Raw genomic sequence first — 16659 nt, forward strand, 5'->3', positions numbered from 1 at the left:
TATTGAGAAATGAACAGTTCTTCTGTTCACGTACGTAGTTTTGCAGACGGACAGCAAAGCTAGCTGGCCAGTGATTACTACTGGAAACATCAGATGCAGCAAAGGAAATGCAGTTAATACAATAATTCACATATGTTAATGCTTAGTTCCATCAATGTCGGCTTTATTTTCTTCTTGATATACACAAAGCTGGCACACAATTTTAACTGATGAGGTAATGTCATTTTTAATTTAGAGAGCCGTAAGCCGTCCACTCTAACTAGTGATATCATCTTTGTGGTTCCCTCGTGAGACTTTATGTAAACATAAGTAATGTGTCCTGGACAGTTTGAAAAGAGATTGTTAAAGATGACATTGGTCATCATGAAGATTTCCCCCACTTTGATCTCTTTTAAATTGCCAGATACAGTTTATATTACTGCCATATTCTAGCCATTTCTGAAATTAATATATCCCAGGACTTTTGAACCAAGTTAAACACAGAAATAAAATAAAGGTTTGAAATGAACGGATTGTAATGTTTTCATGTCAGTCTAGAAGAAAAATGGAAGACAGCTCAGATTATCTGGGTCCTAGGTGACTTGGTAAATAACAAGAGAAGAAAGGGAAAGACACTAAGAAATGTATAACACTAAACAAACAATACTCTTCCTATTTTTGAGGGGGAATGTTAGTTTATTGGAGACAGTGCCCCAGCTCTTGGAGATAAAGAAGTATATGTGTTATCTCAGTGCAATATTTAGAATAACATTTTATTGTGACTTCCTTCACCATTTGTCTCCTTAGTATATTGTTATTAAGCCTGAATCTTTAAAAAATCACATCACTTTGGTGACCTCAAGTGTGTCACATTTCCTTTTCAAGCAACAATATTCCTTTAAAGATTCAGGCTGGTGGGTATAAACAAAGTAACTTTCCATTTTTAAATAAACTTTTTTCTTTGGAGAGATTATGTTCTGCAATGCAAGTATAGTTTTGGCGAAGATGATCTGTGTTTTAACCACTGTGGGTACTGAGAGTGTTTTTTCTAAGTCTGGAGTTTGGTAGAATTGAGTTAAATAGTAAAGAATCTGTTTATTATTCTGTGGCCATACGTTTAGAGGGTCGCTCACAGAAATCAAAGTATTGTTCATGGAGAGCTCCAGCCAAGGAGACATTTTGGATTCATAAAAGAACTTCACAGTTTGAAAAGAATGCATAGCATTATGTATTGACACCCTACCACCACAGACAAAGGAACACAATTTAATAATAGAATTGTGCTCATGAGATTTTTCTTTTTCTTGTTAATTGGTTACTTTAACTGACATTGTCTGCAAGTATAATGGACACCATTATTCTTAATAGTTCTGTGTTGCCAGATGATGTATACAGACATGATGTAGTCCATTTTGATTATTTCATTTTGCTAGATTCTTATCCCTCCATGTAATACGGTGGTGAATGCAGATAGCGCTGTTTTCCTAACAGATTATGCTAGATAATGCTGCCTTCTAAATTACTGAAATTAAGAGGGCATTTCTCACTAACCTGTTGTTGTCTCCTGTATTTATGTACCAGGTATGACTATGTGGAGGTCATCGATGGAGAAAATGAAAATGGACGCTTATGGGGAAAGTTCTGTGGGAAGATTGCTCCTTCTCCCGTGGTGTCTTCAGGGCCGTTTCTTTTTATTAAATTTGTCTCTGACTATGAGACACATGGTGCTGGATTTTCCATACGTTATGAAATTTTCAAGAGAGGTGAGTGGCTTCCTGCAGAACAAGTGTGGTTAAATGTTCATTACCATTGTTTGATTCCATGAACGACAAAGGGAAAAGAAGACAAGGCATAAGGCTTTGATCTTCTTGCAAAAAATTATATATTCCACTACAAAACTGTTGGAAAATACTTTAAACAAAGGAAAATTACACAATGTATAGAGGAAGTCATGTTTAAGATTTTTTTTTAAGTGGTGCGCCTTGGTGATGCACTCGCTTGAGGGTCCGACTCTTGGTTTTGGCTCAGGTCATGATCTCACAGTTCATGAGTTCAAGCCCGGCATCAGGCTCGGGGCTGATGGTGTGGAGCCTGCTTCAGATTCTGTCTCTCCTTCTCTCTGTCTCCCCCATTTGTGCGTTCTCTCTCTCTCTCTCTCTCTCCCCCTCCCCCCAAAAAATAAATAAATAAACTTTAAAAAAGATTTTTAAAAGTATTTCAGGACTCAAAATTGCATCATTTTAATGTGCTGACCAGTGTTTACAAGGTATATACTCTGTTAAACTCTTTTAAGAGCCTTTATTCTTATCTTTCTTCAAAAGTAAGTGCGATCTTCTCTTGAAGTTTGATTTCTTTTACTCAAAATGTGTGAGTCCCCTTTACTTTAAGGCCATGTACATACATCCTGTTCCCTTTATATTATTACAAAATTCAAAACTAGTATTTCCCAGGAAAAGGAAAGCAGTCTACTGGACTTAGAGTTTCTAAAGCTGCTGAAGGAAGAAGAGGCTTTCTATTAATGTCTGTTAAGAAGAGGAATCATTGGGGAAAGAACCTCTTCGAGGAAACAAAACAGTAAAACTTTAAATTCCATTTCCCTTAGGAAATAAAGATCTTTCTCCATCTCCAATATAATCACTCAGTAATCTTCTGTTCAAATGGTATATATTGAGATGGATAGAATCTGACAGTTCTTAGTCTCCCACCCTTAAAGAATTGAATGCATATATCAGTCAATTGATAAACAATGTATCTTTTTCTGGATGTCACTGTTTTTCACAATAGCTGGTAGATTCCTTTAATCTGTTAAATTCAACCTTCCCTGTTAGGTGTCAACCTAAAAGTAATGTGGTGGGTAAGGGGACAAAGTCAGGGACAGAAACTTAAGATTTGAGTGTACTGTCCTAGAATAGGAGCTTTTTTATTAATAGAAAAAATCTAGTGACATCAATTATAGATTCTCAGCAGCAACTGAGAATAACCAAAAGGAGTCATTAGGAGTTTCTAGGAATATTGGTACAACTTCTTAAAATTTCAAAGAAATCTGCCACTGCCCCATATAAGTATGAATAGATAGAGACAACTTTCTGCAAAAATTTATATAAGCACATACTTAGAAAAGCATATTTTAGGGCCACCTGGGTGGCTCAGTCGGTTAAGCATCTGACTTCGGCTCAGGTCATGATCTCACGGTTCGTGGGTTTGAGCCCCGCGTCAGGCTCTGTGCTGACTGCTAGCTCAGAGCCTGGAATCTGTTTCAGATTCTGTGTCTCCCTCTCTCTCTGACCCTCCTCTGTTCATGCTGCCTCTCTCTCTCAGAAATAAATAAAACATAAAAAAATTTTTTAAAAAGAATATTTTATTAGAATAAATAGTAGTATACATTTGACTTCAGTAAGTACAGCTGGTTACATATGTACATATTTTCTTGTGTTGAAAGCTGTTTGGCCTGCTGTAGAAATCATGTTGTACATGTATGTATATGGACACACACACGCACACACACCTACATTTGCTCTCTTACCTCTATATGGCACTATCAAAGAAAAAAGGTGTCAGAAAGGAATTTAGGAGTCGCCTTTTATTTTCAGTGTTTCTCAAAGATCTGAAGATGGTTGAAAGAGGAGAGAGAGAAAGAGAGACAGAGATCTATAACTAAGTCATTGAGAATTCTTCATATTCCTTCCAAACAAACTCAGCTCCCTATACTTCCATTTCCTCAGAGGCACTGTAATTTCTTTATCCTGATCTCCAAAACCACCCGTAAAACCTGAAGCCTTATTTTTTCTTTCTCTTCTTGTCGCTTTACATCCAATATGGCTTCTAGTTCTTTTGAATTTACATCCAAAAGCCTCCAAGAGTCATTCTGCTTTTCGGCATCCATTGCCATTAACTGAATAGGCCCAATTTGGGTTCTCCCTGTTTTCTTATGAAACACACGGCTTCTCAAACAGTCATCAAGCCACTGTCCTCCAGAGGCCTATGGCAGGTGTCCGTCCCCTATTGGGTCAAACCCCAATGTCCCATTGGGTCAAGCTCAAGGCTTGACATCAAGGACGCCCAACCTTCTCCAGCATCAAATCCTACAGACCCACACCTGGCCTCTTGCCTTGGATAGTGCACAGAAAGTCCAGCAGACCTGAATGTAAAGTTTAATTCTTCCTCTGACTATCAGTCTGAATGTTCAGAGCCTTGGATTCCTCATGTGGTAAATGGATCTGGCACAGGCTTATTGTGAAGATCGGTTGAAATGAAAACATGAGAAAAATGTAGCAACAGTGTGTACAGATAAAGCTAGTACCCTCAGTATTCAGAGCCTTTGCTCTCTGCCCGTTTGCATCCCTTAAACTCCAGGAAACCTGGCTCTTTTCTTTCTTCTTCTCAGGAAGCTTTTCCTAACTATTCTACTTTTTTATTTCCTATACATATACCCAATTTGTCCTCTACACATGCAAGTGCATGCACACACTCACAATATACACATATGCATACTATATATACACACATATATCCAAATATGTTTCACTAACCAGTGTGCTTCTTAATATTTTCAAATTTGTTCATATGTGCATATGTGCACATCTTATGCCCCAACCAGATAGGTACCACCTGAAAGATGCAAAAAAAAAAGTCTTCCCCCCGCCCCACTGCATGTACTATAGTCCTTATAGATGTTCCATAGAAAGTCAGTAACTAATACATTTATGCATACATATACAAGTTCATAGACATTTTTTCCTCAAAAGCCATTTAATGATATTATAGAATCCATGAATCTCCTTTTTTATTTTTGAAAACATACCACTTCTTCCAGAGTGCAACAATTTCAAGTTTCCTCATAATTTATACTAATTATACTAATAATTTATGCATAAATTATACCAATCATAGTTGGACCAATAAATGAGTCTTTCACCTATCGACCTTGAGGTTTTCTGGCACTAGATTACATACAGTTCTAAGGGAAATTTAGGCCATTTCTGCATCCTTAAGGCAGCATTTCTAGAAGACCACCTTTGCAAAGGTCAGTCAGCAAAGCCAGTCCCCACCTCTTCCCATGCTTCTTGAAGCCACCCTGGACACCTAATTTTCTATCCAGGTCCCTCGCTTCCCTCTTCCATGTATCTTTTCTTAGATGTTGAAAGCTTGGGCCATCAACCTGAAAATTATTCCCATTCACCTAAAATAATTTCTCCAGGAAATCCAAACATCACTACCTATCACTCTTCCCTTATCCTTCCTTGGCCTGGGTCATCTGGGCTCAACCACTGGAAGAAACTGTAGATATTTTCTGTGGGTGTCCATGTGGGGTAAGCATGGCATTGATTGACAGCAAATTGGTCCCCTCACATATTATTTGGTTATGAGTCTGGATATTTAATAATAATTCCAAAGAGTATCTTAGCTATTATTATTATTATGTACCCTTACTGTCATTAGCAATGAAGCGTGGCATTCTTACAGCCACACAAGGTCCTCCAGCTCTTACAAATAACATCAAAAGCACAGTGGTCACTGGCGGCTGATGCCATGTGTCACCTCACCTAGGAACGTGGGGCTGCTCTCCTCCTCTCCTGTGAAGTGCTCGGGTAGTCTCTGTAGAATTCTTTCACCCACTCCTGCCATGCTCCTTTTTGGAAAGTGCTGGCTCGACTGTGGCAAACCTATGCAACAGTGAACAGGAAAAATATTAAAACAAATCTTGACGTTTACTGGAGGAAGTAGGAAATTACAGAATCTTGAAATTTAAAGGGATTTTTTTTCCCAAATCCTAAAGCCCACCTCCCATTTGTAATATACAGAATCTGAGGACTGGGAAGGTTAGGAGGCCACCCAAGGTTACACAGCAGAGTAGCAGTAGAGGTGGGACTGGATCACAGATCTGGTGCTCAATCCAGTTCTCTTCCACTACTCCCTGGAATTTCCCCAGTTTTTGTTACACTCCTTAGCAAAACTAGGCCAGCCTTAGTGAAAACACCGTAATTTATTTGATTTTGAAAGTATGCCTTTAATTCCTATCATTTTCTCCTCTTATTGAATCTTGATGTCACGTGGATAATTTTATTATTTTAAGAAGGAGAAAATATTAGTACCTGAATTAAACCCCACTATCAGCTTTCCTTTGCAAGGCCCTAACCAAAGTATCCCCCACACCTCCCCACACATACCAACGCTGGCAACAGGGAGGAAGCTGGAGGTCTTCAGCGTCACTATTCCTACATCTTAAAGATCAAATGAAAGGGATTCCAATATTATATTTTTATTCTTTGTAAATTAATGTCTTAAATTGGCAAAGTCCCTGTCATCTTAGAAGCCACTCATGAACTTAGATTATAAATGATATAGCACATTTCATAAACTTCTTACCTGTAATTGACATGGTAAAATGCCACATGTTAGTAACTTTAACCAGAATCAAGTAAGTAAGTATCTGAAGCCATCATGGTGAAGGATGAGCCTCATCTGTGAAGGCTTTGGGAGGCATTTTAAATAAGTCAGACCTCTACCGGCTAGGTGTATTGTGCACATCTAGTAATATTTATTCTTCTGCATCTCCAGTGCCATGAACATCTAATACGTACATGGGGAGCAAACAATTGATTTGTTTTCTCAAAAGGCTGCCAGATGCACTAAGGTGGAGATTCAGCATACCAATTCTAGACACTAAAAATAGAGATCTGTTGGTTAAATTTAATCTGTATTGATACCTGCAGTGTTGCCTCCAGTACTTGGCTCTGTGGGAGAATATTTAGTTAAGAACACTCTCAACAAGCCTTCTTATTAGGGCTGAATCCATGCATGCCATCATAGGGTGCCCATCAGCGAGACAATGGCCCAGGGAAAGATTTGTTGGATTGCACATCCCCAGGTTGGATCTTGAGGTCATTTCTGGTTCCCAGAGATCTCTTTGGAAATCTTAGCTGTGGTGGCACTGATAAGGGGTCAAGCTGATGTGTTCATATTCTTGTAGATGGGCCATTTTCAATGGTGTGGTGAATACCACCCCATTTATTGCTGGACACCATGAATCGATCTCATGGTCATTTGTACCATCATAAGGTCAATTTGCAATATAGGTGTGTATGAGCTTGACAATTTAAATTACAAATTACCATAATTTGTAAAGTGTTGATAACACAGAATAGTCATTAAAGTTATACACTATAAATAGACACATAACATACCCATTCATATACGTTAAAAATAATTTTAGAATGGCACTGTATCTGATACGTTGGGGAAGGCAACGATGTCAACATTGATATCAAGTGACTTCTAGCAACACGGCCTGTAATCACAGTTTATCATGCCCTCACTAACAGCCACACTTTACCGGCACACCTGTGTCAACACCACTCAAAATGAGTCACTCACCCGGGTACATGTACGAATTACCTTTCACATTTAGTTTGTCAAAGAGGCATAGGTCACATCTGGCAGAGTTACTGAGTCACTGGCGTAGGAATCTGAAACCCAAACTCCCTCCACTGAATTCTCTCCCTCGCCTTTGTAAATGTTCTATTTCACCAATAAAGGGCTGTCAGCCTCAAGATTTAAAGATTTAGGCTTGAAGGGGCTATAATTATTTCTCTAGGGCTCTGTCGAGATTTCTGTAGCTTACTCATTCATTGTTCCCACATGATTTGATATTTGTCATTTTTTTCCTCTGCAACAGCAGAAGTTTTTAAATTGCTTCACACAAATGGAAAACTAAGGTGAACACAATAAATCTGAACTTGACTTTCCATACCTACCACTCCTATAGAAAGGCTGAGTAATGAGTGATTAGGAAAGTGATTACAATGGTGAGCTTTTATTAGAAAGATATGCTGCCTTTGCCCAGGTTATTTCTTGGTGAAGTTGTGTGAGTGGATTTTCACTTTGCTCTTTCTTTTCTTTTGCTTGTAGGTCCTGAATGTTCTCAGAATTACACAGCACCTAGTGGAGTGATAAAGTCACCAGGATTCCCTGAAAAGTATCCCAACAGCCTTGAATGCACTTATATTATCTTTGCACCAAAGATGTCAGAGATTATCCTGGAATTTGAAAGCTTTGACCTGGAGCTTGACTCAAACCCTCCAGGGGGGATGTTCTGTCGCTATGACCGTCTAGAAATCTGGGATGGATTCCCTGATGGTAAGAAGGGCAGGAAGCATCCCAAAAAGGAAGAATCTGGGGGAAGGGCACTAAGATCCTTTTACAAGTGTCAATGATACATGCATCATTTTTAAAAAAATAGTTCAGAAAGAGGAGAGAAAACAAAGCAAAATGGTAACTCTCTTTATGAAGAACAGCGATGAAATATTTGAGCTCAAAAGACAGTAATTATCTAGTCTAATTTCTTCAATTTATAGATAAGAAAACTGAGGCTATGAGTGATTATACATGGTCTCCATAGCTATTTTTGTGATAGAATTGGGACCAACACATGGTTTTCCCACCTAAAGTATTTGGCTCATTTCATTGACCTGACTACTAGCCATTAATTCACAGACTAAGAGATCAGTTAAGTCATACAATTCACTTCACAAATGCAGAGACTAAAGACAGAGAGGTTAAGTACTTGATACAATATTAAGGGTGAAATGTGCACCCATTATGTGGTTACCAAAAATTTAGAAATTTAGAAAAAGAATGAAGATGTTTGGATGTTCCTAATTTAGACAGATTCCTTATCTGTTCCCTAGGAAATTTTTATCTTTGACAATTTGAATCACCTCAACACATCATCTGTATACATTATTTTTATCATCTAAATTCATCCTACATTTAAAATATATTTACTGAATACCTGCCATTTACCAGGCACTGGTCTTGCTACTTAGTAAACAGAACAATCAAAGATGGCTGCCCACCCCCTCCTGCCCAGAAGTTTCGATTCTGCCAAGGGCAATGGGCCAATAAATAATACACTTATAGAATGAATGAATTCTGTCCTTGAAATGCAGAACGTGAGAAGTTTTGTAAACAACAACAACAAAAATGAAAGAAAGAGAAAGTAGAGTAAAGCAAAGGTATGAAAAGTACTAGGGTTAGGAGAGAGGGATATGTAAGTTGAAATTTTAAATAAGGTGGTCAGGTTCGGCCTTATTACAAAAGTGACATGTTAGCAAAGATTTGAAGGAGGTAGGGGGCAAGGAATAGCTGTGTGGACACCTAAATGAAAGTTTTCCATTTCTATCCTTGTGAATTAGAAAGTGAATGGCAAAAATACACATCCAAATCCTGAACAGAGGGAGATAATATCAAATAATTTGTTGCAGCTGTATTGCTTGTCTTGTGTTTAGTCTGGTTTAATACTAGGATTTCTCTAGAGAACACACTCTACACGGATCAGAAAGGGCAGCTTGGAAGTTCTTACGAATCATGCAGTTAGAGATATATAACCATCTATAAAATAGAGTCAGATATTATGATCAGACTGGAGGAAGGAGTATTTAAATAAATATTAAATTGTAAATGAAGGGCAAGTAATATGTGAAAGAGATTGCCTTTGCTTTTCAAATGACATTAAAATTATCAGTGTAATTCAATTTAGCTATGTTCCTCCACAGTAAACAGCAATGGAGATAAACTGGGTTTAGAGAATGCTTATATTGTCATTGTGGTAAATGGGTGAGTTATCATTGGTTTAGTTTCTTCTTTGCTCTTTTCCTATATAAATAGGGTTATGATGATCTTACCGAAACTCCTTCATTAAGTAATGAGATTTGCCCAAACAAAGTGCTGATTGATTTCTAAGTATTCAATCCAATAATTAGGAAAACAGTATTATAATAGTATTGTAATAATAGTTGGAACATTTAATAATGGGTTTATTTGTTCACAACCCAAATTTGCAGCCTTCCTTTCTAGAACTTACATTTAAATTGACATCTGAAAAGGAGGTCCAATCAACCAACTTATTTAGAATACTTTCAGAAAGAGGCACATTGTTATTAGTGTCAAGGGTTTTTCAAAGTAGTAATTTTCTGGCTCTAGAAAATCACTGAGTTGAAGCAAGGAACAATTAACAATAAGAGTTATCAGCCTTGCAATTCACTCATGTTTTAAACTATGGTGCACTTGACTTATTCCCAGGGAAAACTGGCCTTGGAATATGAAAACCATGTTTGTATATTTGTTAAAATTTACCTACCCTCGTCCAGCCTACGCCAGCATAACAGCTCTCTCCTTTTTAGGCAAAAATGACAGACTGCCTGGGTTTCTTGTCAGTGGCACTAGAAACATTTTTGTTATAGTAGTTCAACACATACAGTTCCTTGCCAGCAAAATTGCTTTTACTCTTTGATATCCCTTCCAAAAACAATAACCAGAAGGCGCTGAAGGCTTTTAAATAAGAAGTGATTTTGTGTTGCCGTTTATCATACACATTGAATTAGGTGACTAAGTAATTGAAAACTACTCATTGATTCAGATTGACTTTGAAGAAAAGTAGTTTACTCCCAAACTCAAATGGAGGTATGCAGGTTGTGAATCATACATCTCTGTCTATCACTCCTGATGCTCCATGGATTCAAAAGTAGCAAATCAGTAGTAATTGGTGGCAGTTTACATATGGTTTGTGAGCCATGAGCTGAGCACACTGCCCTGCCCTGATGGATGCCACAAATGTTTGTGCTGAATTCTGGAACCAAACATGAATGCTTAGCTCACACCACAGGGGCACACGTGAAGTCAGCTCTCCGCCCAGGCTATAGCTGCTGTAGTTACCTACATTCCAAAAACTATAAACTATTTGAGGAATAAGTTTCATGAATAGTAGATTGATTGTTTTTTATTGACTTAATGTTTATGTTAAAATTAAATTTCTGGGGCACCTGGGTGGCTCAGTCGGTCAAAAGTCTGACTTCTGACCAGGTCATGATCTCATTCTGTATGTTCGAGCCCCATGTCGAGCCCTGTACTGACAGCTCAGAGCTTGGAGCCTGCTTCAGATTCAGTGTCTTCCTTTCTTTCTGCCCCTCCCTTACTCATGTGCTGTCTTTCTGTCTTAAAAATAAATAAAAATATTTAAATATAAAAAAATAATAAAAAATAAAATTAAACTTCTAAAATAGAAATATAAAATAGAAATGATATAAACATAAAATATAAACATTTCAAAATATAAATGATATGAATGTCTAATTTTTTTTCTGAGGAAGAGTTGCCAAGTCCAGATATTCTACAACAAAAAGTTTATAACTGTAGGAAAAGAATACCTGGTCTATTTAGTACCTCTTCGAAGTGATTATCTTTTTTGTTTGGTTATGCAGAATGCCTCCTTTTAAAAGTCCGTCTTTATAGTAGATTGCTGCCTTTTTTTTTTTCCTCATAGAAAAAGAACAGGATATCAAATCATCTGATTCTGAGGTGGGAATAATTATAATTATTGGAGAGATTAATGGAAAAATACAAAGACAGGGTATTATCATTCCCAGTTGCAGTTAGATATTTTAAACAGCACAAATACTATATTGCCTTTGAGCCTGAAAAGATATGGTCACTATAGACCTATTGTACCCCCTCCCAAGAGATTGCTTCGTATATATTGCTTACTTAAAGTCTTCAATAATGCAATTTTTTTAGTTCTACTTCTGTTTTTGTGACAGTTTCCATTCATCTCGTTAGCCTTTGGGTACATGATAACAGAAGAAGGAAATCCAATAGCTGTGTTCATGTAAATACACAAATGAGCACACACATGAGATGGATAAGTACTGCATCCACTCTTGCTCAGATCAATATTGCATTAGCTTGCTAGACTAAGGTCTTGCTGTTGTTCAGGAAAATTCAATACTTCTTTGTCTTATAGTCGAAAAAGCCTTTTCACTCTCATATCTTGAGGGCTCCTAAAGAGAGTTGCACACTGCTGTCCGGGGGCAATGTTCTGAAGGACAGAAGGCAGATTTACCCAGCATGTCTTAAACATTATAAACCAGTGAGTCATGGAGATTCTCTAAATTATGAGTCTGCATTAGACAAGTTCTCTTCTGTTTGCTCTTTCAAAGAGACTCCCCCTCCCCACTCCTCAGAGGAATGGGATGGTGGGGTGGGGGGAAGAATCTGCAGCCAGAGCTTAAGGGGGTGAGTGCAGCTTCCCTTGTGCACTTGTATTCTTGGAGGGTCAATGGCTGTGGTGATCAGAGACCGGCTCCAAGGACTAAGGCTGTAAAAGTTTGCCCACAAACTAAAAAAAAGAAAGTTATGAAACCACAATAATGGAATTTAAACAAGGGGAAACAGTGAGAGCCTATGAATGGACTCTAGGCCTCTCATTAAGAGTGCAAAGCAGAAATGGGATTTTTGAGGAAAGACTGGAGTTTATGGCTCTAGCTCGATATTTTCATGCATATGTCATGGGCAACTTTGTGCTCCATAGGGAAGGAAAAAAGCGTTGAATTCATTCAGAATAAGAAAATCTGCCAAAGAACTAGCACTTGTTGAAGAAGCTGAGGCTCAGATTAAAGCTCACGAGAAACAAAACTGCGGGTTTCATCTCCTGAGATACTCTCTTCTGCCAACTGGGAAACCTGATAGAACAACATTTTCTTCCCATAAGAGTTCCTGTTCATGACCATGTCATGCCTTGTAGATAATCTGTATCAATTCCCCTAACTGGCCAGAGTCCTTGTTTTCTTCATAACAAACCAGGCTACACGGGTGCACGCACGCGTGCACATGCTCACGCACATGCACAGACACACACACACAGTGTTTGGTTGCTGGAGGGTGAGGGGTTACAGTAAAGAAAACTCTTTGAATTCAATCAAATCAATTGCTGTGAATGCATGGAGAAGTTATCAGATAATCAAAGTAAGCATTTTTCACTAACTCAAATGTGGAAACACTTTGGTTTAGTTGTGGTTTTTGTTTTCTTTTGTTTGAAGAGGGCCAGCCAAGAACTGAAAACCTGTTAGCCAAGGATCTGAGCACTCTAAAAAGCAGCGTGCTCACACTAGCCAGCTGCCTACTAGGAACTCAGTGGGTAGGTGGGGCTCCAGGGAGATCAATTCTTACGAGACTCACTTTTTCAATCACATTTGAAACTGCTCCTAGTCTTCATCACCTGCTTTCTGCATCCAAGCTACACACACGGGCCTTGGCACACCAAGTCCCTTCTGTAGGCCCTTCCTTCCAAAGAGGGGTTCACCCACTGTGCTTCCTTGAACAAAGCAATAACTCTTAGTTGAAATGCAGAGAACCATGGATTTCTTGGAGGGGAAAATGGTCCACACCAGATTGTCCTTCTAAGCCCAAACCATCTGGTATGTTTTTGCCATATGTGCAATGCAAAAAAACTAGAGAAAAGGGGATTTTTTTTTCCTTGCTGATGATCTGGACAGGGAATTGGAGAGATTCTCCAAGCCCAGAGGGCTTGTGCACTGTCTATGTGGCAAGATATGCAATTACTAATTGCCAAGGTTTATCTAAAAGCACTTCAACAAAGGGGTGGCCAGTTTAAGCCAAATTGCAGTTTGACTTATCACAAATTAATCAGTGTTCCCAATTTTCTCACTGCCCCAGCTACTACTTTTTCTCCTGGTATGCACAGTCAAATGGCTTTGGGCCATCTTTTGGCCACAGGGCCTAAGTGCAATGTGGTCATGTCTTTTAAGTCTGGGGGAGAAAAAACTGAGAGAAAAGTTGGATGCATTTTCTTTTCATTTGGCTTACAACTTATTATTATGTATAAATTATTGGTATCTGTAGCTTTAAATTTTTTTTTAATTGCTCAATTATTAATTAGCCTTTAGATAGAACCCTGTCTGTGATTTTCATTGTAATAAGGCTCCAGGACTAAAAGATGGAATGAAGAAGGAAATTGGGGTTACTCAATACTGGATCAGATTCCTGGCACTGGTCTGGTTGCATCTGGGACCTGTTCCCTGGATCTCCTCATAGAGGGGGGAGAAGTGAGGAAGGCAGCTTCCAGAACCCTCGGTGATCACAGCCTAACTAGAATCTTTCAACACCGGGCAGGGTTTGCAGTTTAGTCCTGGAGATGAATGTCAAGGTGACACTTGACAACCCAAATATCATTCACTGCAGATGAAGCAAGCATTTTGATTCTGTTGCTGAAAACAATCCTGCTCAGTGGGAGAATGTAGTTATGCCTGTTATTGCCCTTATGAGCACACTTTAAATCCCTCTCCATAAACCTGATCCAATATGTTCACAGTGAACCAATTAACCAGGGGAGACTTGTTTTGGGTAAGAAAACACTTCTGGGTTCTGCCGGGACCCATGTTTACAAATGGTTATTCTTGCATCTAATGTGAAACAAAGGATATTTTAATGTTCTCTACATTTCTCCCTTTCTAGTTGGCCCTCACATTGGTCGTTACTGTGGACAGAAGACACCAGGTCGAATCCGTTCCTCATCAGGCATTCTCTCCATGGTTTTCTATACTGACAGTGCAATCGCAAAAGAAGGCTTCTCAGCAAACTACAGTGTCTTGCAAAGTAGTATCTCAGAAGGTCAGTATTGATTCACCCTGCAAAGCCCTGTGGCAAACACCCCATGTTATTCCTCCTCACACACCTGTGGCCACAAGAAACACTAAAGAAATGGTTTGTGAATTGGAATGTCGAGTATTTATTTTTCTCTTTTAAATGGTTTTCATGGATGTCAATAGGAAGAACTGTTTGGCGTGCTTTCTTAAGGAAATTGTGGATGAGAAGGCTGCTTGTAAGCCTCTGAAATCATGGGAGAAAGTGAGAAATGCAAAACAGTGTCCTGAAACAATGAAATATAGCCAGACTCTATTTGGCACCCTTGAATGTGTATTGGGCTGAGAATCATAAAAGGACAGGCATTGGTCAGATGGGATAGGAACAATCTGCCATACTTGATTGACAAGACAGCCTTACAGAATAGATGACACCTGGTGGTTTGGTTTGTGAAGATCCGGATGGAAGCCATTTTGGTTTTTGTTCTTAGATGAGTAAAAGTGGATATTAGTGTAAAAGAACATGTTTTTCATTTTGGTTATAACTTTCCACAAAAGAAAGAGGAAGTACTATGTTTCATATCTTAGTAAAGTACTCAACTCAATCAACTCAACCCTTCCTCAAAGATTATGTGGTGTCCAGCTCTTTTAAAGGCCTATGGAAAACACCAGAAAGAACAATGAATAAATTGTGTGTTTAATTAGGTCTAGCTGCCAGGTTGTAAACTAACATAGGGAAAAGGACAGGGGCTGTTTGGAGACCTGTCTTACAGATATACTAGTATCTTTTTTTTTTTTTTTTTTTNNNNAGTCAGTTGGGCAACCCACTCTTTTATTCTTTAAAAGGTTTATTTATTTTTGAGAGAGACAGACCAACAGAGTGTGAGTAGGAGAAGGGCAGAGAGAGGGAAACACAGAATCAGAAGTAGGCTTCAGGCTCTGAACTGTCAATACAGAGCCTGATGCAGGGCTCGAACTCACAAACAGTGAGATCATGGCCTGAGCTGAAGTCAGAGGCTTAACTGACTGAGCCACCCAGGCACTCCATAGATATACTAGTATCATTTCTACCAGATCTTACTGGAAAATGAAAAGGCCAATTATATTTCAAGATTTTATTTGTACTTATTTTGATTAATTATATATTTTATATAAAAATATTTATATATTTTTGTGTTTATAAATATTTTTCAAATGTTTATTTTGAAAGAGAGAGAGAGAAAGGAAACACGAGGGAAGGTCAGAGAGCAGTAGAGAGAGAATCCCAAGCAGGTTCTATGCTGTCAGCACAGAATGTGACACAGGGCTGGATCTTAAAAACCATGAGATCATGACCTGAGCTGAAATTAAGAGGCAGACACTCAACTGACTGAGTCACCCAGGTGCCCTTATAAATATTTCTATATTACAAATAACAAATACAAGCTTAAAAGTATGAAACCAGTGAAAGAAAACCTTTATCTATTATGATAGAAAATTCAGAAAGTGTGCAGGTTTGGTTAGTTGGCATTTTTCTTGATGGTTGAGAATCCTTAATCTGTAATGCTCTTTTTTCCCGTGTTAGTACTTTTGATTCACATTTCCTAAAGCTGATTATTCATTTCCCTATGTCATATTTCATTGTTTCACTGAGTATATGAAGTCTAATGGAATACATGCTTTAATGATTCATAGTCATCATTGTGAGCATTATTATTTCATGTTGTAAAACTGTGGTCCTCTTTGGGGCCATATGATACGGGGATTTACTTCTGATGGATACTCTCGTGTTTTAATAATATAAACTAATGATGTTAATAATCATGACCAGGCCAGGGGCAGGAGGCATGAGAACAAAGGGAATCAGGAAGAGGCAGCCCGGGTGCCAAATATAAGGAAATCTGAAAGAGAATTAAGGTCTACGGTCCACCAAATATGGATTAGAAATGGACATAGAATCTTTTTCACTTTTACTGGATCTCGGAGAAAATAGTAAAATAACTTTTGGTGTGTACCCATATGCCATATCTACATATATTAAACTTTGAAAATAAATCAAAAGTGCCATCATTTCCTAAGAATTTTTAAAGATTTATTTATTTAATTTGAGAGCGACAGAGACAGAACAAGTGGGGGAGGGGCAGAGACAGAATCCCAAGTAGGTTCTGCACTGCCAGCAGAGAGCCTGATGCAAGGCTTGAACTCATGAACCGTGCGATCGTGACCTGAGCTGAAACCAAGAGTTGAGACCCTCAACTGACTGAGC

At 38.4% G+C, this 16659-nt stretch overlaps 1 protein-coding gene across 4 annotated transcripts in view; it reads left to right on the plus strand.

The window, feature by feature from the left end:
- Positions 1-16659, plus strand: part of NRP1 (neuropilin 1) — a 138619-nt gene that overhangs the window by 53907 nt on the left and 68053 nt on the right. For all 4 annotated transcript variants that reach the window (XM_077771764.1, XM_077771766.1, XM_077771765.1 and 1 more), the window contains exons 3-5: positions 1561-1742; positions 7888-8115; positions 14287-14442. In XM_077771764.1, the coding sequence (XP_077627890.1) occupies positions 1561-1742; positions 7888-8115; positions 14287-14442 (566 nt within the window). The remainder of the gene's footprint in view (positions 1-1560; positions 1743-7887; positions 8116-14286; positions 14443-16659) is intronic.

Source organism: Crocuta crocuta, unplaced genomic scaffold (assembly GCF_008692635.1).
Source record: "Crocuta crocuta isolate KB4526 unplaced genomic scaffold, BGI_CrCroc_1.0 scaffold457, whole genome shotgun sequence".
In the NCBI taxonomy this organism is placed as follows: Eukaryota; Metazoa; Chordata; class Mammalia; order Carnivora; family Hyaenidae; genus Crocuta; species Crocuta crocuta.